The sequence below is a fragment of the Paramormyrops kingsleyae genome, chromosome 6, assembly GCF_048594095.1.
Source record: "Paramormyrops kingsleyae isolate MSU_618 chromosome 6, PKINGS_0.4, whole genome shotgun sequence".
In the NCBI taxonomy this organism is placed as follows: domain Eukaryota; kingdom Metazoa; phylum Chordata; class Actinopteri; order Osteoglossiformes; family Mormyridae; genus Paramormyrops; species Paramormyrops kingsleyae.
This window is the reverse complement of record NC_132802.1, coordinates 18,570,823-18,596,451: the sequence shown is the minus strand read 5'-3', so window position 1 is coordinate 18,596,451 and position 25,629 is coordinate 18,570,823. Positions and strand designations below refer to the sequence as shown.

The 25,629-nt window shown below is 43.0% G+C and overlaps 1 protein-coding gene across 1 annotated transcript in view; it reads right to left on the bottom strand.

Moving 5' to 3' along the window:
* nup210 (nucleoporin 210) overlaps positions 1–25,405 on the bottom strand; it is a 32,972-nt gene extending 7,567 nt beyond the window's left edge. Inside the window, exons 1-34 of the mRNA XM_072713791.1 lie at positions 24,696–25,405; positions 23,863–23,999; positions 21,613–21,744; positions 20,972–21,068; positions 18,890–19,040; positions 17,996–18,128; positions 17,527–17,685; positions 16,940–17,008; positions 16,433–16,539; positions 16,007–16,147; positions 15,747–15,884; positions 13,833–13,988; positions 11,391–11,589; positions 10,875–11,020; positions 9,989–10,207; positions 9,640–9,813; positions 9,312–9,504; positions 9,058–9,164; positions 8,360–8,464; positions 7,754–7,855; positions 7,425–7,553; positions 7,105–7,232; positions 6,874–7,009; positions 6,417–6,479; positions 6,045–6,224; positions 5,863–5,943; positions 5,594–5,725; positions 4,327–4,485; positions 3,590–3,681; positions 3,147–3,321; positions 2,506–2,681; positions 2,057–2,277; positions 1,235–1,371; positions 485–599 (exon numbers count right to left, since the gene is read on the bottom strand). Coding sequence (XP_072569892.1) covers positions 485–599; positions 1,235–1,371; positions 2,057–2,277; positions 2,506–2,681; positions 3,147–3,321; positions 3,590–3,681; positions 4,327–4,485; positions 5,594–5,725; positions 5,863–5,943; positions 6,045–6,224; positions 6,417–6,479; positions 6,874–7,009; positions 7,105–7,232; positions 7,425–7,553; positions 7,754–7,855; positions 8,360–8,464; positions 9,058–9,164; positions 9,312–9,504; positions 9,640–9,813; positions 9,989–10,207; positions 10,875–11,020; positions 11,391–11,589; positions 13,833–13,988; positions 15,747–15,884; positions 16,007–16,147; positions 16,433–16,539; positions 16,940–17,008; positions 17,527–17,685; positions 17,996–18,128; positions 18,890–19,040; positions 20,972–21,068; positions 21,613–21,744; positions 23,863–23,999; positions 24,696–24,868 — 4,762 coding nt within the window. The 5' untranslated portion in view covers positions 24,869–25,405. The remainder of the gene's footprint in view (positions 1–484; positions 600–1,234; positions 1,372–2,056; positions 2,278–2,505; positions 2,682–3,146; positions 3,322–3,589; positions 3,682–4,326; positions 4,486–5,593; positions 5,726–5,862; positions 5,944–6,044; positions 6,225–6,416; positions 6,480–6,873; positions 7,010–7,104; positions 7,233–7,424; positions 7,554–7,753; positions 7,856–8,359; positions 8,465–9,057; positions 9,165–9,311; positions 9,505–9,639; positions 9,814–9,988; positions 10,208–10,874; positions 11,021–11,390; positions 11,590–13,832; positions 13,989–15,746; positions 15,885–16,006; positions 16,148–16,432; positions 16,540–16,939; positions 17,009–17,526; positions 17,686–17,995; positions 18,129–18,889; positions 19,041–20,971; positions 21,069–21,612; positions 21,745–23,862; positions 24,000–24,695) is intronic.
* Between the last annotated feature and the right edge of the window lie 224 nt (positions 25,406–25,629).

Here is a 25,629-nt window from a genome sequence, read left to right as displayed (position 1 = left end):
GATGTCTATGTATTTAGAATGGGATGTCATGAAATTTCCTGTAGGTGTAATGGCCAGAGGACCCAAGACTTCTGTCCATATAGAGCATTTCTTTATCAGATGCATTTGTCCAAAGTGACGTGGAAGTGAGGCGAATACCAGCTTACAAACCCAAGTGCTGTCCAGGAATTTACTGGCTGAGTTTCCAAGCTGAGAGAGAAGCTAATTTGGCAGACATACTGTATTTCCTATTTGTCCTGTAATACACACTACAGGTGCCTCTGGATAGGCTACAAGCTATCCATATCGGCAAAATCCAAATTTTAATGAAGATCTGGTAACAGTCAAGATACTGGACATGTGACCAAATGTCCTGTATATCCTCTCAAGCTAGACACTAATTATTTATACTGACCCACTGATAACATACAAATGGACACATGATCTCAAAAGCTTGTGACCTTTACAGGCAAGGTTTAAGGCTAAAGTCATGGAGAAGGCCTACCTATGAGATTGGTTCCCTGTTCTCTTGTGCTGACCAGCACCCTGGACTGCTGCTCAATTTGCAGAACACCTGACTGCACCATCACAGTGGTCTGCATGGCACTACTGACAGACACCTGAGGAAAAACAATCAAATGGGAAAACATTCAAATCCTTCAGTGGAAAGATAATCCCATAATTTCAGAGTTATAATTGGTTTGTAAATCCGCCACACCTTCTTATGAGCTAATCAGGAGAATATTGACTTTAGCACTTCATGACAAATGCACACCTTTTCCACAGTGTTAGCAGGTTTTCCCACTCATCCACGGTTAAGACCACCAGAAATGATGAGCATTATCACGGGAGTCTACAATTCACTGGCCAGCAAAATAGTCTCAGGCTGTGGCTGTTTAAGTCTTGTCTCTAAAAAGATCTCTTGTAATGGTACAAGCGGATAAATTCTGTCATGGTTGTTCAGCTGCACAGAGCCCTTCCTGGGTTGAAAATAACCCTTCAGAGAGGCAGGAACACCCAGCTCTCCATTTGGACATGCAGCAGCCTCAAGCAGAAACCCATCAAGGAAAGTTTGTCTTAATCCTTTTGGCAAGAAGGAAACTTATTACCACAGTACTCTGCCGTGGCCCACCTTGGGCTACATTCCTTGTTTTCTAGAGAACCATGCCTCAATATCTAAAAATTCACTGGCACTATACCAATCTCATGTTTAAAACAAATTATTTACACATGAACATACACGTGAGAAAATTACCTCTCTGTAGGTTCTGAGCTGGCCGGGAATCTCATAGTAGACAGTTGATGTGCCAGGGTGTCTGGCCACACCCACACCAGTCTTAGGATCTACTTGAAGCAGAGCCACTGCTGAGGAGCTCCAGGTACCAGGGACACCTGAGGGCCAAACAAGCAAGTCAGAGCCGAAGGGGACAGTGACTTTCATGGAAATAGCCATGGCACAAAAAACCAAAACACCTTGACACTGATAGTCACAGCACTGCAGTTTTTTTTTAATGAACAGACAAAAAAAGCATTTCATGTTTGTAACTGATGAAGATTTTCAACCACCCTATAATTACTTTTTCATAATTCTTAGTTGCTGTTATGATTGACTCCTGGCAACCATATAGACCATTTCTCCAGAAGATTCATTCCCCTCTTTGGGTCTTCAGGCTTCCCAATGGAGTGGTCACTGTTGTGATAACTGAACCCATCTCCCTACCAACATGCCAGTCATCCCTTCTTCCAAGCAGTCTGGTCTTTTCCAATGCATTTCTCACAACACAATCAAAATAAGATTTAAACTACTGGTCATTCAGATTTTTTATCCAATATTATCCAGGGTGATTATGCAGCCTTACATGTAGCTTAATCTTGATAATAGCTCATCAAAGGGACAGCAGGTTTAGTCTGTTGAAGGAGAAACAAGACTTTTCCAAACCTACAAGCAGTAACTAAGCAGGTTGTGTTTTACAAGCTGCATCAAAGCATACTCTGATTTTATACATAATCCGCAGGCAAGGACCTGGACCACAACTTGCCACAGGGAGGCCCTGACTGTGCCTCAGTGTTGACCCACCTTCGTGATTAACCAGCTGGGTGCTGAAGCAGACAACATCCCCAACAACCAGGCTCTGGGCAGCCTCCGGATGGATAGCATGCTCCACAGGCAAGGCTAGGAAGTCGGCCACGCCCGTATGCTCAGCATCCCACACTCCGAGCAGCGTCAGCCCCACATTCACCGTGCGCACGGTCAGGGTGTCATTGCGGGCTCCTCTCCCGACCAACACCAGGTCATCCCTGCAGAGTGACCCCAAAAGCAGCCAATCAAGACATATAATGTACAAATAACCGAGCCTATGGTACTGTGAAGGAATTAAAGGAGCATGACAAAAAGAGACATGACGGAAAAGGAAGGACAAACAAGTCTGCAACCTGTGAAATTCTCGAACCACAACAGAACCCAAAGTCAAATTAGACTGCAGTACTGTTGCAAAAATTAAGAAAAAAAAATACGCAGCTGCAGACCTGTTGGTGGCAAAGTTCAGCTGTGAACTGTGGCCATGGAGGATGTCGCCGGTGTTGTCATGGAAGTGGATAGTAAAAGTCAAAGCAGTTCCCAGTGGAATAGCAGAGGGAGACTCCTTGCTTGAGGTGTAGAGGACTGGACTGGTGCTGAATCGCAGATAAGACACTGGAACCACCTGCACAAGAAACACACACAATAAAAAATAAAAAAAAACCCTGTAGCACCTGCTAACTGAGGATATTTTTCAATTATCCTGGACCTGGACTAAACAATATTGGTTTGTTAAATGTTCATAGCTGTATATGCAGCAATAATTTACTGCAATTATAATATAGCTGTAATACGGTTTATTGTTCTTTGCACAAGAACGGTTGTATTAAAGTTTATTACAACTGTACTAAAGTATGTGCCAAAAAAAATAGTAAATTATGATTAATCAAAAATGGGTCTTCAGGCAATGAATTATTCCACTCTACACAGTCCTTAGTCACATGACAACCAGAAAAGCACAAACTACACCTTGTTTCTTGGGTGAATGTGTACGTTTAACAGGAATGCTACTATCAATATTAAATGCATACAAGTGAAAAATCCATAAGCATAGTAGACATGCTTTAACAACGAGGTAGAAAAACCTTACCTTGACAGCCACGATGATGGTTTGATTGACACCGAAGCTCTCCTGCGATGTCACCTGCAGAGAGGCGGTGCCCGTGAGGGCTCCAGATGATAGGTGACCATTCTCATCGACATGGACCAGAGCAGCCTTTCTGGGGCAATTCTGTACGTGGTAGGAGAGCTGGCCAACACTGTCCCTGGACATGATGCACAGCACAGATGGCGTCAAAAAGGGTGAAGGTGAAGGTTCCATAACATTGGCTGATACAACTACTTTGACTGAACGTACAATAAATAAATGAAGAAAAAAATAAAGCAAAGGACAAATTCCTCACAACAGAAATGAATCTGTAAATGCCTGAATAACAATGCAATTCCTCATTCATTAATTACACACTGACTCAATGCGATCACTGCCAAAGAGACATACAAAAACCTAATATATAAAAAAATATAAAAAGATACCTGTTAGTTTGCAGCTTAAGCACAGAGTTTGGGGACATGAGTATCTCGTCCACCTCGACTTCAGGACTGAGCAGGCGCAGCTTGTCATAAACCTACAAGGAGAGAAGCCTCTAAGTTAGTCTCATAACTTGGTCTTACAATGAACCACAAGTCCATAAATTGCAGCTTACAGCTTTTGTGTTGATCTGTGCATTATAATTGAAAAGTGTGGGTTATAACAATATTTCTCACCTACACAGGAACATTATATAAATAAATGAATAAATAAATAAATCTATATATTCCAGCCTTATCATGCAAAATTGAATCAAGATAAAAACCAAATCCTGAAAAAATGAAATCTTTATTCACCACACATTTTAATGACTCAAGATGGGACACATGAGCAGAAACATTAGTGTATGCTCGCCATGTGTTAAATGTAATCTCAGTTGTCACTTGGCAACCAGTTTCTGTTTAGAAAAGTTTTCCTACAACAAATATGACGACATTTCTCATTATGACACAACATGCACACAGATTAATGCAAGGTTTCTTATTTAGCAGATCAGAAAGTCCACATCAAAGCTCCAGACAAGAAAGGGGTTCTCCGTTTTATCAAAACAAAGAAAAAAACCTAAAAGCAACTGAGACAATTAAAATGGGAACCAAGTTGTGGGGTGAAATGGACTCGTTATATCAGATTCTATAACGATGGATAATTAAATCGCCGCCTGTTTCTCAGGCAAGGGTTTCACCTGGATCTGAAGCTCATCAGACAGCTCCTCAGCATCCCCAGCCAGGTGCCCCGCCTGCGGGTCTACGGCCCTCACCACCACCTTCAGCCCCGTCCTGCCCTTGGCCTGGCCTCGCACACTCATGGCAAAGTTCTGCTGGGGCTGCAGCTTAAGGGAAGCCTGCGGTGAAAATCAGAAGAGCAAGGAACCTAAACACGAATGACAGCGGCTCCCATCTGGCGTTCAGATGCTGCTCATATGACAGAATCGAAGGGCAGTGCATTACAAAATCTGTAATTAATCTTGTTGTACTCTTGTTAAACCAGGCTTAAATCAACCAAAGGTCAGCTTCCTCAAATGTTTCATTTTGATAAATCAATGATTCAAGACAGTATGCAATACACTCTCCTGTAGGGGCATAATGCTTCTCAGCATGTGCAAATCGGTTTGCATTATTCAACAGAATATCTGAGAAAACTAATTCAAAGTACATCACAAAATTACCACAAGAGATAGCAAAATACCAGCAAGCTTGAGGAGTATGTGAAGGAAAAAAAAAAATCCATCCATTCTTCTACTGTAAATGGTTTTGGTATAAAAATATACTGACGTCTTCCATGTAGTCCAACACAGACAAGTAAATCTCATTCGCAGAAGATACCAATGATACTGCCCATCCATCCATCCATCCATCCATCCATCCATCCATCTTCTGAAACCTCTTATCCTATTCAGGGTCATGGGGGGTCCAGTGCCTCAAAGGCTGCAGGCACAAAACAGGGAACGCTCCATTCACCCACGCTCCATTCACCCACGCTCCATTCACCCACGCTCACACACCTATGGGCAATTTGGTAACTCCAATTAGCCTCAGCATGTTTTTGGATTGTGGTGGGAAACCAGAAAACCTGGAGGAAGCACCACGATGACACGGGGAGGACATGCAAACTCCATACACATAGAACCCTGGCGGAGACTCAAACCCGGGTCCCAGAGGTGTGAGGCAACAGTGCCAGTCACTGCACCACCATGCCACCCCGATACGAAAATGATAAGGTGGCCTTCACAACTGCCAGGCCTGAGTGGGACTGCTCTAACTGAAATCGTGAAAATTAGTTCACTGCATTTTTTTTTTTATTTGTTGATCACCAGTTGCATGATCTTAATCTCCATGGGTTTTTTCTGGACACTTTCTGGATAAAATAGTTTTATCTGCAACATATGAAAACCATCCATATGCAGAGAGACAGAAACCATTTACTGAGGCTTGAGGATGGGGATCAGGTACCTCTGAGTGGCGTGTCTGTACGTCCAGGATGTCACGTTTCGTCACAGACCAGTGGAAGGTGAGGCCCGGCAGAGCGTTGCCGAAGGAGAAGGGCGTCTGGCTGCTGGTTAACCCCATCACATAAACCGGCATCTGCGGGGAGAGCGGCTCCTTTTACTGCCCCAGAAGCACAGAGGGGTCCTCAAAAGGCAAACTAAGAAGCTTCATCAAGCCTGTCAATGTGGGCTGATACTGTCACCTTATATCGTGCAGGTCGGAAGAGTTCTTACCTGAGTACCGGTCTTCATTCTTGTGATTGGGGCTCGGATCCTCACGGCCTTTAGCTGCACAACTTCCACATCTACTTGATCCTGTCAATATGAACATGGATGTTAAAGTAATAAAATATAAATGTACTCAGAAGAGGTTAAATAAATAAAAATAATAATTAAAAAAAAAAAACTGCAAATACCTGGGAAACAACAACCAGCTTTCCGGTTTCTGCATCGACTGCTTGCACTAGCCCAGTCACCGTCACGTTGCCCAGGGCCAGACCCCTGACATGTCCTGTGCTGTTAATGGAGGCTATTTCCTCACTGGCAATGGAGAAGAGGATGTGTGACTGAGGCTGGGGGCCACCTTCAGATGTCACCTGCCAACGAAGGAAGGTCAGCACCAGTCATCCCTCTCAACTGAAGGAACACGCCTCATGAACGATGAAGAAAGCACTCAGACTGGGCTTCCATGACGACCCAGATAATCCCATGTTCACAAGCACACTGATAAATATTTCAAATGGAAATTTTCAGCCAGCAACTAGGGGCAAAAAACACGGGAACGCTACCTGCATCATGGCACCAATAATCAGTGTCATCTTCCGGGGAATCAGTCTGAAGGGCGGGAACACCTGCAAGGCCAAAAGCAAAGTCTGCTCAGAGCCTACATACGCTTCAACAGGAACTCATCCATCCATCTGTCCGTTTTGTCCTAGTCAGGGTCGTGGGGGGGGGGGGGGGGGGGGAGAACACACTGTTCTCTCACACACGCACACCTACGGGCAATTTGGGAACTCCAATTCACCATAGCGTGTTTTTAAACTGTGGTGGGAAACTGGAGTACCCGGAGAGAACGCCATGATGACAAGGGGAGAACATGGGGAGAACATTAACTCTACACATGGAACCATGGCGGAGACTCGAGTCCTGGTCCCAGATATGAGAGGAAACAGTGCTGACCACTGCAGTATCACACGAACATGAACTCATTTACAGGGTGTTTGTAGAAAAAAAGGACACACTTACTTCCACCGGCTGAGGGGTCGACGTGATTTTTCGACCATTTTTGTCCAGCACCATAGCAGACACGCTGGTCTGTCCCACAACCAAACCTTGCACAAAGAAAACTGCCGTCTCCTTCTCAGTAGACTCTGCAAGTGGTCTGATAGGTTAAGGAAGTGGGTTTGAGTAGTAAATACAGAGCATGTCATAGTTTTCTACGCGTTAAGTTACAGTGGTGCATCATTCTACACTCACGATAAGGAGATGATAGATGATGCTGCCCGAAGCTCCAGATTCATGAACTGAAAGAATTTCGCCAGGAAAGGTTTCTTCTTATCATCCAGGACCCGCACATGGGCTTTCACTGACTTTCCAATCTCCACCTGCAATACAACAATCCTGAGGCATAAACACAAGAGTAACAACACATAGTGTATTAATTTATTCTTATACACATTTTCTTAAAGCTATTTCACTGCACATACAGCATTTTGGATTGTTTACTAAGGCAGTGACTTAGCAGAGCTGATAAGTAACACAATGCAGTGCTTCACCAGTGAGACTGCGGCACTGACCTTGTCAACCACTGTGACATACACTTCAAATATGTCAGATATGTGGACAGTGGCCTTGGCAGGAGCAGGGAAGGCTAAACAGAGATCATGAACCAACACCTGCAAAATCCCTGCCTGCAGTGGGTGTACCTGGGAAGAGTGGAAAAACTGTTTGTGACAGACACCACAGAGAACTACACATTTGGTAGACTGATCTGGAATGAAGAAAATCAAATTCAAGCGCATAACAGGCACATGCAGGTCTTAACTGTAAATGTTTTGTGTTGTACTTTGTTTCCTAGGTCTAAAACACCACATTAATAATCTTAATGCAAAATGCTGGTTGTTACCTCTGCAATCCCCTGGGATTCTTGGAAAACCAAGTCCACTAAACCAGTTACACTGGCATTGACAAAGAAATACCCAGAGCCATCCTTCAGAGCAAGGTCAGTCTGAAAGAGTGGAGACAAATTAACCATTTACCTCGTTACACAAGCATGAGCGTTAAAGACTGAGTGACTGTATCAATATCATACATGGATTGTTCAAACAGGTGTTCAAACCATTGAGTTTTAAGATTATTCTATAGAACACCAACAACATTGTACCTTCAGTAAGATATGACTATACTCAAAAACATAATTTCATAATTATGATGACTAGTCCTGAAAACTTAATTATTCCCACCATTTTTTTCAGGTCAGGCACAAACATAAGTTTTTCACACTAGAATTGCCTACAATACAGCAAAATAATGTTTAATAGATATTACATTGGCACTATACACTCAGTCAAAATATTTAAGGGGTAAAGAGCAGGAACAAAACTGCTTAAACTTAAAAAACATATTCAAACCTACAAATGATTTTATCTACTGTTCAACCTGAGTGTCTGGTGCATCCCACATACAAACGAGAGACCAGACTGGCCTTGCAGGTTTCAGACCGTAAACTTACCCTCACTTCGGGATGATTGTATATGGTAATGACCTCTGGTCTGACCTTCACATCCTCCACCAGTAGGAGTTCCAGTGTGGCTGACACAACTGTTAGGGGGTCATACTGCAAGAATGATGGAGAAACAGGACCAGAGAAGGGGAATGATCACATGCACAACTCGTGGTCTTTTAATGACTGGGAAAGTTTTCCCGATGTGTTACTGCACTCTGTTCCTAATATACAGAGTCATCTAAAAACTCTTAAAAACGAGTTTGTTACTACGCGACGTTCCAAACTGACCAGGTGTATAGTCACTCAAACTGTCACTAAATTCAGTATAAAAAACTGAGAAAGAAATGCTGCAAATCAAACACAGATAACATTTTTCAACTGTTCCCTAAATGTATTAATCAATTTTATTGCAGAAACATATTTAAAAAAACAAGACGTTAAACAGGAAAAAAATGCTAATACGGCACCCATTCAGGAAGGTGTTTTTCTTTATTATTAATATTACCATGGCAGCCATACTGTGTTGCTGGTTACATGGTTATTGTTAATTTGCAGTTTCAGTATCACTTCTCCTTTCCCTCTGGGGATATAAGGGCCGCCACCACTTGTAAGCGCGGAAAATCTTCTAAACATCTACTTTTTTTTTTAACTACACAATGACAAGTAATATTGAGTCAACACAATTAACAGATTGATAGACTTACTGGACGCTGCACCTTGGCTGCATCGAGGTGGGAAGCTTGATAACCCACAGCAGTCACTGTGATGGCGGCAATGCCTGACTCACGGTGCACGAGAACCGTCTGCCGGCCTGAAACAAAGCGCAGGGATGCATCTTCGCTAAACCACCAAAAACTGGCAGCCTTGATGGCAATCAAATCTTAAACCAGACTGCTACCTGACTCTAGCAGCAAGCCACGCCATTAAACACATCAGTGTCTGAAATCGTGAAATGTACCATGAAGTTTCTTCTGTCCATTGTTGTCCTCTGTCAGAATGAGCTCCATCAGCATGGTGGGCTCCATGGTGGCCAAGGAGACCTTGCTGGACTCCCACATGATGCTCAGCGAGCTGAAGTTATCGAACCTTCGCCCCTGCTGGTCGTAGGCAGCAAGGTCCAGCACAGGGTTGCGGTAATTGGAAACGGGTACCTGTAGTAATAAAGTGGTCGGATGGGTCACTCAGGTGCGAGAGGGACAGACCTCCCCTGCAGAACCTACATCCGGCAGGGCTGCACTGAAAACCGCTGCTTTGTAGCACCAGGCGAAGAGCTAACAGGGTCTCACCACTTGCTTGTTCTGCTGCAGCAGAGGGCAGGACAGATCCAGCTGGGGACTGGTGTAGACAGGAACCAGGGCCAGGCGTGAGGGTGGGGCACAGACTAGCTTCACTACTGCCGGCTCCACTGCTGGGAACGGGTTGGTGAGACTTGGCTGGTTCCCAACGGTCACAGCCAGGACCTACAGAACAAATGGAGAATCACTGATGAATGAATACTGGTTGCATCTGTTCCAACTTGCCTTTCGTGCGCTATGGCAGTAGGGTACATTTCCCCTTAATAAACAAGTAAATAATAAATGACCCTCCTTCAGATTTAGCCCTTGTCTGGTCATTTTCGATTTTCATATCCCTTACTTGTTCGCCCAGAGCTTGGCAGGTGGCCCGAACCCAGTGTCTGAAGTAGTTCCTTGACGCAGGGCCAAAGAGGGCCATGTGGACGCTGCGGCTATCCTCTGTCGTAAGATTTCGGAAGAACTTGGAGGGTTCCAGAACCCAGGGCCGAGGACCCCCTTCAAAGAGCATGTCTTTGGAGGACCCCAGTGTTACTACAGCTACAGAAATGGGGTCAATCACCTGTCCAGGAAGAAAAGCCAGAAATAAGCAAAATGCCTCCACATATTTGATGGTGGATTCCTACAATTTTAGTATAATAACTGAAAACCCTAAACAAAAACAATCCAGCTGAAAAGCTTCTCCTAAAGGTTCAATTTTCAATTTTATAGCTTGTTTAAGGCAACATCAAATAACCACAACATATCGGTGTGGTGAAAAGGCAAATCTATGCAATGAAAAATGCATGAGTGTGAATCCGCTACTCTCTGTTCAGCTTAGCATACGCTTAACATCCCACATGCAATCAGAACCGCGAGCCGCCCCCCTCATACAGCAATGATTACATAACCGCAGCAGGGCAAAGACAGAATGCCGGGGGCACAAGTGGCATTTCTTGGACGAGCAAAAGCGGCTTGCCAAGATGAGCCAGTAATCGGGGCAGAAATGCATTCTCCCAGTATGGGTAAGAAGCATGTTCCCCACCCCCCCCAATCAGTCACCATAGGCCGCAGCTCAAAATATGATAGCAATACCAGAGCCTAGGGTGTGATAGGGAGCTAAAGACAAAACACAAGCATGATAGTACATTCTAGAGCTGTGCTTGTAGATTGAGGGTAGTTCTTTGGTTCCATCTTGACTCAAAAAAAGAACGAGATGCGGAACAATGTAAACATGGAGCGTTCCTCACCTTCAGTGGCTGGTAGGCAGCAATGGTGATGCGTGCACTGAGGCGCACATTCCCATGGGCGTAGCTGACCAGCAGGGTGGCGTGCCCAGGCACAAGTGCCTGAACACGGATTCCACTGCAGTGGTCCTGCCCGGGTGCCAACCGCCCTGAGAACAGAGACAATGGGAACAATCAGCACTCGGTCAAGCCATCAGCTCACACCATTGTGGGAATTCTTCTGCGGATCTGAGGCACAGCGAATGCGCTATAGAGTCATAATCTGTACAATAAAAAAAAAGGAAGACAAATGTGGCACTATTAAGCTGACTGTGATACAGTCCAGCTACTGAGCAAGAAAGGATTTATATATGTCAACTATTCTCTCAAAAGTGATTTCCTTACGGGACTACAGTTAATTCTGAAAGGTAATACATAAATCCAGTGATGCTCACACTTTTTTTAGCCCATGTTACAAACAAGCAATAACCCGCTGAAAGCCTGAGGTGTCACTACATTTAATGGGAATGTGCACCTCACCTTCCAGCAGCTGGAAAACGCCTTGGCTCTCCATCTCCACCAGCAGCTGGAAGTGTGAGCAGTCGCTGAGGGTCACGCGCTCGCTGCTCTCCGCGCTCAGCAGACCAAAGATCTGCAGCGGTAGGTCCAGCACTTGGGCCACCCTAGCCTCCACCTGGCAGGGTATGAAGTCCATGCCGATGGGCTCGATCACATACACCTAGTGGGCAGAAGGAGACACCGTCAAGCTACCTACATCACAACCGAGAATTCAGACTCTAGCAAGGCATTTTTGCCAAATTTTGAACACAAAATTTTGCGTTAAAGTAGCTAAATACAGACGCTCCTCTACTTACGAACTTTCAACTTATGAACTTTCAGACACACGAACGAAGAGGACTGCAAGTCCAAATTGTGTTCATTGGGCTCCAGTTTCCTGTCTGCAACATTTTATTTTTTTCTGCGTGGCAATTCCACCTAGTACGGCTTCTGGCTGCTACTCCTGCCGCGCAGCAGTGTAGCGTGCGGACTCCCAGCATCCTAGTTCTTAGTACTTGCGTATACCTTTAAAATGATGTTGAATAACGACTTACGAACATTTCAAGTTACGAACGGCCGTTCGGAACATAACTCATTCATAAGTAGAGGAGCGTCTGTACTATCCAAAATCATATTTTAAACAAGAAAATATGCTGTCAGAAAGGCGTTTTCCCCAGACAGCCCCCTCACCCCATCTAATCTTTACACCTCACACACTCCACAATCTCTGCAGTTTCTGGAAATACTCAATGGATCAACTGTGATTGTGAAAGCTGGTAAATGCTTTTTTACCTGAATGGTCCGAGTGCTACCCGTGACCCAAAACTCTCAATCTACACCTATCCATTTTACATATTCCACTTATATGCCAATTTACAGAATCTTTTCCCTACCCGCATTTCTTTGTATATGCTTCATTTCCATGTCTTACATACTCTTTATGTCTAAATATTATTACTTTCTCATTTGCATTATATCCATCATTTTCCAGGACATAAGAGTAACATTTATGACAGAGACACCAATGGTATAACTATCTGCCATATAATGTCAAACTGACAACACACACACACACACCCTATTTTGATTTCCTTCTGAGATCTAGTGTTACTGCTACCTATATTGTTTTTGACTGTACACACACACAGGTTCTAGTTAGCCAGCAAAAAAATGCCTAGCAGGCAGAGAGGGGCATATATAAAAGCAGGACCACGTACCAGATCCCTGTGAACTTGTAAAAACTAAACACTAACAAATAAGCAAAAATATATTAGCATTTTAACTTTGGAAATCAACATATTTATATTGCTAGTCTAGGTAAGCATGCATACAAATGACAGCCTTGTCACCCCCTGTCCCCAGTCTCATCACTTGTCCTCCCACATCCCAGCCTATATATCTGGGAGGGGGGACTTTACACCAAATGAAAATTCTGTAGTACACCGAAAATATGACGGTAATACTGCCCAAACCGTATGCATTCTCCCCACCTCTCCAAAAATATCTGAAAATCTTTACTAAAAGCCCAATTTTGTGTGACTTGTCTTAACGTAATCAGGTTCACCATATGTGTACCTGTCCTGTCATGTCATGTAATGTGACACCACTCACCTGGACTAGAGTGAAGTGACCCGATGAAATTCCCCCGTGACAAATTTTACTGAGCGGGGGAGATGGGAGGATTCGCCCACAATAAATTTCACCAACCGAAAATACCACAGTTCAGCAAAAATATTACTATAATACAGACCAAGCCTACCCTACACAACATTAATTAAATTTCCACACAATAAATTTCGGCAACAGTAAGTTCTGCACGATAAATTTCACTGACTGGCTATCGGGGGCTGGCGACGAAAAAAATATGTAAAAAGTATTTTTTGAATAAACTGAAAACTACTTTCATGTCCCACAGTATTGGAACCAGTGGGGAGCCAATGGGTTGACCAGCCCTGAAATTGGAGAAGAAAAACATCTGGCGCCACACAGCGAGAGCAGCTGGTAGCCCTCAGGCATCTGCTGTAAGGCAAATCACATGTGTCATAGGGGGAACAGACCACAAGTATTAATCATGAGGTCTATATCCAAGAGAAATGGCAAAGCCAGGGGTGCCATAAAGGGGGGGCGGGAATCAGGATGATTCCAAGGGCCCCTAAGTGTCAGGTTTGGTCTGGGGTGGGGGCCTAGTATGAAAGGCTTTCATGGGTTCCAAAATCTCCAGCAGCACCCCTGGGCACAGCTGAGGTAACCGTGAACCAGGCACAGAATCGCCCTCATTTAAAACATCCAGCTATACAAACAGGTTCATGTCTTTTAGCTGACTACTTCGGCTCAGCGCTGATGATAAACGAAGCACAGGAAGTGGCTGGCGGAAGGCCCAGAAAGACCCTCCCAGGACGCCGCAGCTGCAGGAAATGCCCTTACCTTCATCTCTCCGAAGTGCAGAGGGTTTTGCACATCGCGCGCTCGCACCACACTGACACCAATATCATTGACTGTTGTCATGACTCCCTTCACAGTCACCGTGGCAACAGTCTGACTAGAAGATGACCAGGTGAAGTTCCCACTTCCTCCTGTTGCCTATTAAACAAAAGGAACATCAGTTAAAAAGAACTATTTAAATTTGAACAATACAAGTTCAAGTATTACAAATTTTGACTGATTTTGTCACAAGCAATTCAAATGTAAACAATTCTCCTGCAGTTACACTGACACATTCTACTGAGGAGGACAAAACGTCCAAGGACATGTTCAGTCTATTAAATTACAGAACGCGAGGAAGCCAAAGAGGCCTCAATTGTTCAAAGCAGCTTCTGTCCTTCTGGTTGCTTGTTCGTTTATATGAGAGAGTTGCAGCTCCTGTGGTAAAGTGCATAGCAGTCCAATGAACATTAAAAATAAAATGTGAACACTGCAGTTGCGGTGGCTGCTTGCCATCCTCTGCGGCTGCCTTGTTAATATCGTGACATTGCAATATTGTGGTTATTGCCACAGCCCTAGGCATTACCATACACTCCCCACAAAAGTCCTACTAACTGCTGATCAAGGGTCGATTACAGATACAGCACTGTAACAGATTGGCTGGCTGATAAAACGATAACAATTATTGCATTATATTTTTCCATGATATCAAAATAACAAATGCTCGATAGAAGTACAATACGATTTAAGACAAGTGCAGACACAGCCGAAAAACACAAACGGGGGCTCTATTAAGCAAATAAGAGAATGCAACAGGGCAGGCAGGCAGGCGGAAAACAACAGTCAAAACAATTCACCGGGAGGGCAATTAAGTCCAAAGGAACCTGTCCAATAAGGGTAACCCAGTGAAATCCAAAACGAAAGTCTACAGTAACATTCATTCCGTTAGATATCCCGACAGCAATAATCCACAGAGAATTCAGAAACGCTAGGAAGAATACGAGTGGCACCGTTTTGTCAGCTCTGGCTAAAACAACCTGGTCTGCTGCCAATCGATATGTTTTCTATGCGCACCAAACGTACAGGAAGGCCTATTGCGTTAGCAGGACACCGGCTCCCTCGGGGGAAACCTCGGTGTTGGTGAAGAGAGCACAGCAGCCACAGCAGCTTTTTAAAAAGGAGATATTGTGGATAAAACAGGCAAAAAGACTTTGGTGACGTGGCAATACTATGGCAATTTAAAGAGACCGGTGACACAAAACAGACTCGCACTGTGCGCGGCAATCTCTGCCGAAAAGTTGTGCCTCTAAAACTGGAAAAACTACGAATTTATTTCATTGCTCAAAGCATTACCGACCCATAGGACAAACAGAAAACAAGTGCTTACAGCCACAGAAACCAGCAATTAGTGTGGCAACATTCAGTCACATCCTGTATTGGATCAAAACAGGACACAGCATTTATTTACCGATACAAGTCGAGTGGCAACTCCACCCCCACCCACCCCCCCGTAACGAGCAGAGAGGCAGTCAGAGAATAAAACCCAGCAATACACCCCCCCTTGGTGTATTACTAGTGCCATATGCCCAAAAAATAAAAATAAAAAACTAAGTGTGGTTTATTCATTACAATTAAATTTCAGTTTGCAGTTCATTCACTTTGTCATGTTTTAAATGTTCTGGTTTGAGAATTTGTTTATGCATAAATGGAGCCTCAGAGCATCAAAACTAATTCATCATTTTGAAAACAATGATTTCTGAATTATATTGTGATAATTACAGATATCGACCGATACGAAAATTTATTAAAAAAAAAAAAAAAACTAAAAACATTTGCCATATTGTCTAGTCCAAAGTAACAGATTTACAATCTGACATTATCAGAAGTTTGCATAGTCATCGTCATCGTAACGCATACCTTTATTGTGTACTGATACGCTCCTACTATGGGCTGCCATGGAAATGTAAGAATCCTGGGAGTGAGAACGATGGGGTTATAGATCTCCACGTCCTGCTGATTCCGCACCGGAATGGGAAAGACATGAACTCCTCCATCCTAAAGTGTGACAAAAACAGGTGTATGATATTCACAGGCCTTAAACACAATGACATTATAGACGATGATACACAATGGAAGGGCTCTGACAGGCTCTAAAGACAAACATAAGGAGAACAGACCTCATCAACCACAGAAGACAGGGCTCCATCAATGACGGTCTGCCCATTCTTCAGTGCTTTTACTCTGTGGTATGATCCATTCATGGATGACTGCAAGACCTCAAAGTATTCCTTTTGAAAGGATGCATCTATCCGTATGTTCTGAAAAAATATAGATCAAATACTGATATATAAAGATGAGCTAAAGCAAAGCTTAGACCAAAGTACATTCAAGTAAAAAAGCTGTGAGTACATAAGACCATGTCCAAAAATATCCTTGTGGATTTTAGGTGTAATAGGGGGCGTTTATAGCTCAGATAAATGCTTTCACCACCGTTTCATTTTTTTTTCCAAGTATTTTTGATTATGGTTTTAAAAAAGCTCATTAAATCTTCAAAGGGCAGCAATGATCAACATTCAAATAAGCGCCCGAAAGAGTAAACTCACATCTGAGAGGTACACTTTGTTGCTTGACTTATCAAACACATCAATGGAGATCTCATAGACACGTCCTGTCTCCAGCACCCAGCGGTCCCCAGGCTGAATGTTAAAACCTGTTTGAAAAATTAACACCAACCATAGTCAACCTGGCGAAAGGCGAGGAGTTGTGACCCATGCTCTAGTGGAAACACAAATCGATAAGCACTGCAGCTTTTACACACTGGTGCACGTCAGGCATGGTGGGTATAGCAGTTGTCCACCATGGAGTCGATACGAGGATGTTTGTTTTGTTGTGTGCCTTAGATATGGGGCAGCTTTGGTAAGTCCCTGACATCAGCAATCGTAATTAGGGCAGAGAATACAGAACAGCTACAACTTGTGTTTGATGAGGGGGGCATGCATTTGATAACATACTGGCTAAGCAGCAGTCGTGCAGAAGACTGATTTTATTGCTGCATTTCACTGCACATCCAGTGTACATGTCCAAATAAAACTCTTGACTTGATTACATACCCAAATATCCCGGGTCCACCACATACAGGGTGCTGTTGGGAAGTCGTGAGGCCCCCTGTAAGCGAAGACCTGAACACGCACAAATCAAGGACAACTGCAGATTCCAAGTGGAGAAAACGCACACAGGCTTATAAAGCACATCATCCCAGTCGTCAGAGGAACAAAAGTACATCAGAATAAAAGCTATTTTATTCTAGATCCACTGAAAGCTACAGGAATAAAGATACATTAATAGATAAAATCAGAATCGGTCAATCGATTTGAAGGTTTGAATCTAGGTTCTCAACATGACTGAATAATCCATTAATTGAATTGTGGTATAAATCCCCAAATAAAACCTTCCAAATAATTGTAATCAAATGGAATCACCTTGGGGCCAATTTACACCCTACTAATAGATATTGGTAGTTACTATCACCTAAATGACCAAATGGTTTGAACAGCATAGAGTTCAAGTTAAAAATAAGTTAAACAAACGATACAGTCTGTGACAGCTATAGGAACCAACACCCACACAAATAGTAAATATTCATTATTAGTTCTGGTTACAGATACCCAGCAGTTAGAGCCAAAGCTTTCATGGATACTTTTGTGATCCAGCACAATGTTGGTGTAGCCACGCTGCAGGGCGAGCACCTTGGAGGTCTCCTGCTTCAGTCTGGCCACAGGAAGTGGCAGGTCGCCATCAGGATCAACCATACTGTTCTGGAGCTGCAGCTCATACTGATCACAGGGCATGGAAAGCTCTGGAAAAGACCAGACATAAGCAACACAAACAAACAATCTCCCAGAGACAGCGCTTACATCACGGTCTGAGGTCAGATAAGACAATCATGCTGGAAGCCACATCACCATAAGGTTTGCAGAAAATAAATTAATGGGAATAAAATATTTAAAACCTCAAAATAACTATCATCTTTGAAATTTTCAGCTTTAACATTTTTTCTAGTAAAAAAATATGCATGAGTATGACACCTAGATGTGTCATGTTATGTATCAGGTACCGTATTGTAAACCAAACACATATATAAGAATAAATATAAACCAAAGACACACCTGTGATCTTTCCTTGTCGAATCTTTTGGACCTTGTACTGCACAGAGGTACCCACCAGGAGGTACACATCATATGCAGGACTTAGCAAAATGTTCTCCAGGATCAGAAGCCTGACCTCAGCAGCTGCCACGTCCTGATCACATGAAACCAACACTTAGTAAAATAAACGTTTCCCAGTATCAAAGGGATCACTTAAGATTATCGATGTAATTAATCGTACAAGACTCTGTTGTTACTGTTGTGTGAAAGCATCTTCTGCAACCACTGATCCTATTCAGGGTCGTGGGAGTCTGGGGTCTATCCCAGAAGCTATGGGCGCAAGGCAGGGAACAACCCATGATGGGGGAACAACCCATCGCAGGGCACACTCACACACCATTCACTCACACTCACACACCATTCACTCACACTCACACACCATTCACACAGACATGCACACCTATGGGCAATTTGGTAACTCTAATTAAACTCAACGTGTTTTTGGACTGTGGGGGGAAACCGGAGTACCCGGAGGAAACCCCAAGACGACATGGGGAGAACATGCAAACTCCACACACATGGGGCGATGGTGGAAACTCGAACCCTGGTCCCAGAGATGTGAGGCAACAGTGCTAACCACTGCACCACCATGCTGCCCCAAATCCCAAATTAGTGTGAGAAAAACTGAACCTCATAGAGAAAGCTGGGAATCCCATATCTGTATATCACACACTGAACTGCATTTATAACCAGCATACAATGAAACAAAATTGTTTAAAGACGTGTTTCTGAACCAGATCCTCAAGGACCCCCAGAGTCTCAAAGTTTTTGCTCCCTCCTGGGAGGGAGCAAAAATGTGGACTGACAACAAAATATTTTTAAGTAGGGCTAAATCTCCTGAGAATCATTTCCAACCTTGTAAAGAGATTCCTGGATCCTGGCCTTCAGCTTGGAATTTCCCGTTTTCAGCCCAGACGCAAGAATGATGTCTCCCTGCTTTCCAACTTTCTCCATGTTAGAGATGTGACGTGGAGGAGTGTAAGTTGACTCAGAAAACCTGAGCACCCTGAGACAACACAGAAGACAGGGCTGCAAGCAACATTCTTGCGAGACAATTTTATGCTTAAAAAAGCACTTGGGAATTTATCTAAAACCAGAACCTTTAAATAGGGTTTGTGTCTAGACAAATAATGTCATATATTTTGCTGCAAAGACAAGAATCCTGCAGAGGTTTTTTTTTTTTTTAGGAATTTTGGGTGGATTTTCTGGTTCATCCCACCAGTTACAAATGAAATGCAAGTCAAGCCCACAAGGCCATAACAATAAAAGTGAAAGTGACAGTTCTCTACCAACTCAATCTCCGTTACCTCAGTGACTTTGAGGAAAGGTACCGACTTCCTAAAATCAACAATCATGCCCTCAGATAGACACATTAAGTTCAAAGAAAGAAAGACCTGATCATGATCAACCCCCCCCCCCATCAACAACCTTTATAAGGTGCCTATTTCCAAACTTGCTTAGACAGCTATTTGTGTAAAGAATAATAAGAAAAGGAGAGAGAACAATCCAACTGGTGGATGGTAGAGCTTGTACGAGGACACCATTAACTCACATACACTGGTGGATGGTAGAGCTTGTACGAGGACACCATTAACTCACATACACTGGTGGATGGTAGAGCTTGTACGAGGACACCGTTAACTCACATACACTGGTGGATGGTAGAGCTTGTACGAGGACACCATTAACTCATATACACTGGTGGATGGTAGAGCTTGTACGAGGACACCATTAACACTGATCTATCTGCCATAAAATCTAAAATCCATCCAGTGATATTATTATCCAGATTAAATTCAGAGAGGCTTCGCTGTGAACAAATATGGCTGAATGAATGGTGCTAGAAGCAGAAGAAAAATCAATGAACAGAAGTCTGGCATGAGTCAGTGGCCCTCAAGGTGAGGTATAGGTGGTTCAGCAGCATCAGAGCGGCATCCTCTGCCAGCCGTTTGCAAAATGCAGAGGATCTACAGAAGCCAGCACCCGCTCCTGAACAGCCTGCTTCACCAACTTCTTAAAAACTTTCATGACTGAAGATGCTACGAGCCTAAAATCATTTAAGGACTTTGGGTTTGTACACTTGGCAACAGGGACAACATCTGAGTGCTTCCAGATTACTGGTATCCTTTGTCAGCGAGGTTACTGCACTGTTACCAGGACTCATTGTGTATTTTGATATTTATTATTTACATGCTTCCATCATTGCCCATTCTAAACATTCCATTATTGTTTACTTTACATTGTGTGTGAATGCATTGTCCTCTCTGTTCATGCACCATACGTTATATATTTCGCACTGTAGTTCAGGGAATGCTATTTCACGTCACCATATATAATGTACTAAATACGGTTGGTGAGACAAAACCCCACTTGACTTGACTATTAGATTTGACTCTAGAGGGACTATTGACCGTGTGCTTCAATGTTTTTTTTTTTTTTTTTTTGGGGGGGTGGGGGTGGTTGGACAACTCATTCTCATTTATTCTGATATTTTTAAATTAAAATATACTTTTCAGATATTGTTCTGCCATAATAATAGCGTTTATAAATAAAATAATAGATCTTCAATTGGTTAAAAGTTTAGATAAACTTAGTATTTAGTGCCATTGCCTTTTAATTGCTTAACGAATCAAACACTTAAGGTAGCCTTCCACAAGCTACTCGGCCCATTCTTCCTGACAGTCAGATAGGTTTGGGGACCTGTCTGTTTGGACACACATTTCCAGTTCAATCCGAAATGACTTAACACAGTGATGTATGGTAACATAAGAAGTGTGGGAGTTGTGAAACAATGAGTTTGCAAGACTTCAGCCTAAGTGTATAAAATTTTAGCCTCAATTATATAATCCAAGGACCAGATTACGTGTCTGTACTTCAGGTAGCTTCCCAGACAGTAGCTGACTTTCTTTAAAAAATGAAGCAATTTCAATCCCTTACCGCAGCGCATTGTAAGAATCAGGAAAACTTCCCATCTCTTCATCTTTCACAATGCTCCAGTCAAAAACCAGTCCTGCAAGGGTGCTGAAGGTATTTCCTATCAAGGAATATGACCAAGAAAAACACAGGCGGTAAGGCTGACTGCACGCACGAAAAAGTATGCCAGCAATCCACCACATCAACAAGTGACCTGTCACTGTTCATCTTCCTGCAGCCACCTCACCCACCGTCTAGCACAGATTCTCTCAACTGAGTCTCCAGTCTTAATCATAAACAAAGGCAGCACTATGTAAACTGAAGGTTGAAAAGCCAAACAAAAGGAGGGACAGATACGCCACGGCGACTGGCATATGCATCAGGTCACACATCAGGGGCAGCAGAGTGTACACAAGCTGTGGCACTGAATCATAATTGCTGGCTCGCAACACAAGACAGCTGCAAATGCCTATAAGACACAACATTAAGTACTATAACAAATAAAACATTTATTTTACAGAATAAATACTTTGAGGGAAATGGCAACTGGAAAATAATCAGCATCAGAGCTCTAAGTAGTTGACTTTTTCAGCAAAAACCTAAGGACATTAGAGATGTTAGAGGGGAGACTCCCTGGGGATCTCGTGGGCAGACACTCGCATTACCTTCAGAGTCCAGGGCGTGGATTTTCAGCTCCAGTGGAGAGTCCTCTAGGTGAAGCTCACGAGTGGTGGAAACTATCTGGATCTCGTTGATGAGGTCCACAATAGCATCGCAGCGCAAAACCTGCCCGGTTACTTTATCAAACAGAGATCACCCTCATAAATATTGCACACACTAATGCAAAAAAATAAAGAACGTCTTCTTTCGATTCTGAAGTTCTACGTATCAGGACAAAAAAAATAATAATCATCAGGTCCTTAGCGAGCCTTAAAATTAGGTAAATACCACTTCAAATGAACAACACATGACACTGTCATTATTTATTTCACAAAAACTAAGCCAATATGCAGAGGCAGTGACACCCTTACTGCTTCCATAGGAATTAAGAAGGTAAGTAGCAGCCAGATGTAAGCGGAGGTTTTGGCAGTTTGCTGGTCTGGAGCATTCAGGTGGGTGTTCACACAATGCAAAGGAAGAAGGACATTAGCAATGATCTTAGAAATGCAAGTGTTGCTGCCCATCAATCAGATGAGGGTTATAAGGCCATTTCCAAACAATCTGAAGTCCAGCATTCTACAGTGAGAAAGATTATTCACAAGTGGAAAACATCCAAGACAGTTGCCAATCTTCTCAGGATTGGGTGTTCCAGCAAATTCACCCCAAGGTCAGACCATGCAGTGCACAGAATCCAACAGCTACATCTCAGACTCTACAGACCTTAGTTAGTATGATAAATGTTAAAGTTCATGACAGTACAATTAGAAAAAAAGCTGAACAAATGTGTCCTGTTTGGAAGGATTGTGAGGAGAAAGTTTCTTCTCCCTAGAAAGAACATGGCAGCATGGTTTAGGTTTGCAAAGCTGCATCTGAACAAACCACAAGACTTCTGGAGCAATGCTCTTTGGACAGACGAGACCAAATTGGAGATGTTTGGCCATGATTCACAGCACAAACACCTCATACCAACTGTCAGGCACAGTGGTGGAGGGGTGATGATTTTCACTTGTTTTGGAGCCACAGGACCTGGGCACCTGGCCGTCATTAAGTCGACCATGAACTCCTCAGGAAATCAAAGTATTGTAGAGTCACATGAGAGGCCACCTGTCTAACAGCTAAAGCTTGGCCGAAATTGGGTCATGTAACAGGACAATGATCTCAAGCACAGCAGCAAATCTACAGCAAAATGGCTGCGAAAGAAAAGAATCAAGGTGCTGCAGTGACCCAGTCAAAGTCCAGACCTCAACCCGACTGAAATGCTATGGCGGGACCTTTTTATTCCCTCCACAACCCCCCTCTGCGGAGGACGGCTTTATTTTTAATTTCCATTGGAAAAAAAAAGGGAGACAAAAAAACATAAATAATGAGAACACAAAAAGAAAAACCAGATGAAAATAAAAATACTAGAAATTTGGCAGGACCTTAGGAGAACTGTGCGTAAAAGAATGCCTACAAATCTCAGTGAACTGAAGCGATGTTGTGAAATGGGCCAAAATTCCTCCATAACAATGCGAGAGACTGATAAAGTCATACAGAAAATGATGACTAAGTTATGGCTGCTAAAGGTGGTTCTGCAAGCTACTGAACCCTGTGTAGTTTTTCCACTTCATTTTGGCTTCATAAATAATGATACAGTGGAATCTGTTGTGAATTGTTTTACACCTGAGGTTAGATTTAAGTAATTTTAGAAGTTTTTTAAATTATGTCTTGATACGTAAAACCATAGAACTGAAAGAGCATGTACTTACCTACAGATCTACCACAGGTCAATATAATGTACTTCTAACATACATATCTACTACAAATGTAAACTATATATAAACCACACAATTTTGTCAAAATGTAAAAATATCAGATATTTAGAATTTGGTGATCAGTGGTCATTGTTGACACACCACAGCACACAGTGCGCAACAACGAAATGTGTCCTCTGCATTTAACCCATATGTGACAATGTGACATAGCTGGGGGCAGCTAATTCAGCGCCCGGGGAGCAGTGCTTGGGGGTGGTACCTTGCTCAGGGTACCTCAGTGGTGCTTTGCAGGTTGGGGATTCAAACCAGCGATCTTTCAATTACAAGTGCGCTTCCCTAACCATAAGCCACCATTTGCTTTCATTCATCTATTTTTAGATCTGTACTGGTCAGATTTAGTCTATTTTAACAAAGTTCTGTAAAGCTTACAATCTGGTTTCAAAACAAGTTGAATTGAACTGGAAGACCCAATTTATAACATGAACATCTAGAGATACTTACAAACATCTTCTGCAATGATTATACTGGTGAGTCTGGATGGATGTGTGGACCGAGCCTGCAGCACGGCCCTCTGGGAACAGAGTCGCTCACCAACGTCAACTGCCTCCACGCTGGCGACCTCTGGTCGTGTGGAAGACCTGCAGCAAACACAAGCATCAGATCCTGCACCACATTCAACCATCAACATTGTGCACAAACTACATTTCTTCCTTGTGCAGGGACAGCCCTATCATAACAGATGCTTAATATTTAAATTTGTTTTCAGTTATATACATTAAGCGGTTCAGATTTAGGTAATTGCCTTTTCTGGAACTGGGGCCTTCACAGTAGAATTTTTAACCTAGATGCACTCTAAGGTGACATGTATTTTCAATCTTATGTAGGAACCAAAAGGGACTTCCTGTAATTTTTAAACATCTACCAAATAATGAAAATTAGCATCTTATTCCGTGATCGATGTAGGACGCCTTACATGGCACATGATGCAGATAATTTTAGTAAAAGAATCTAGCACACCTTTAACCTCAAGGTCACGTGCCATGCTTTAATAACCTTACATCCCTGCTGGGATGCTGGATAACTTCGCCGTCTGATGACTGTGTGCTCACAGTACTAAAACCCGAGTCTAAATGTTGGGTTAGACAACGCTTAAAACACACACAACAAAACATGGTACTTCTGGCGTATTTCACAGGAGCTTCAACCCAAGAACCGAAATCAAAGCGAGGGTCCTGTGCCGCCGCATAGCAAAGGCGCCGTAAACACTGTCGTGCCATCGCCTCCCACCACGTGTTTCCTGCGAATCTTTTTCTCCTTCTGCAGTTTACACTCACCATCTGTAACATCCTTCGGTTGCTTCCAGTGTGAAATTGATTCTGGTACTTCTGGCGAGCGGCAATAAAACTTTGGGTATATTCAGCTTGGAGGCACCCGAGGTACAAACCGGCAGCGGTATGGCAAATAAAAATAAAAACACTGAAAGTAAACGAGGCCAGATTGCTTCCATTTCCCTTAACTGTCTGGCTTATAGTTAAATACGTGCTAGATCCTCGGTGTCTACACGTTTTGTATGATAGATACTAAAAGAATAAGTGATTGGATTATACGTTTTCTTAAAACAGAACACTCCAGTCTCTTATTAAACAAATGCCATTGAGGTTAGATTAGATCATTTTCTACGGTTTCATTATATTTGGTATTACGATACACGACACTCGGTTTATAGCTGCAGCTTCTATGAGAAATACCAGTGATACTAAGTTTCAATTTGGACAGCATGGAAATACCCAAGTGCGACTACGCCAGTGATTCGCTAGATTCACAAACAACATTCACCAGTCGATAAATATCGATAGAAAAAATATTTACATACAAGTGTTACGTAAATAACTGAGTCCTATTTTAAATAACAGCATTTTTATATTTTAAAATAGCCCACGGATCACAGAAACACCCGCCATTCACTGCTATTCGAGCAGCCGTGAATGCTGGGAGACGGCGGCGTCACGCGGGGGGTGAAGGAGGGGGGGCTCCGCTTAAAGCTACAGCGCCGCCGCATCGGGCTTCATACTCTACCGCTGTAAGGAGGAGCGTCTCAGACAGTCTGCCACTTCTCATTATACAGAACATTTACCCTTTACGTTTATTGTTGTTTTAGCAGTTGGTTTACATTTTGTACCGCCTGAATTCACTGGCAAAAATATGAATTTTCAGTATTAACATCAAATATTATAATTATTGTTATTATTCGTATTATTATAATTATTA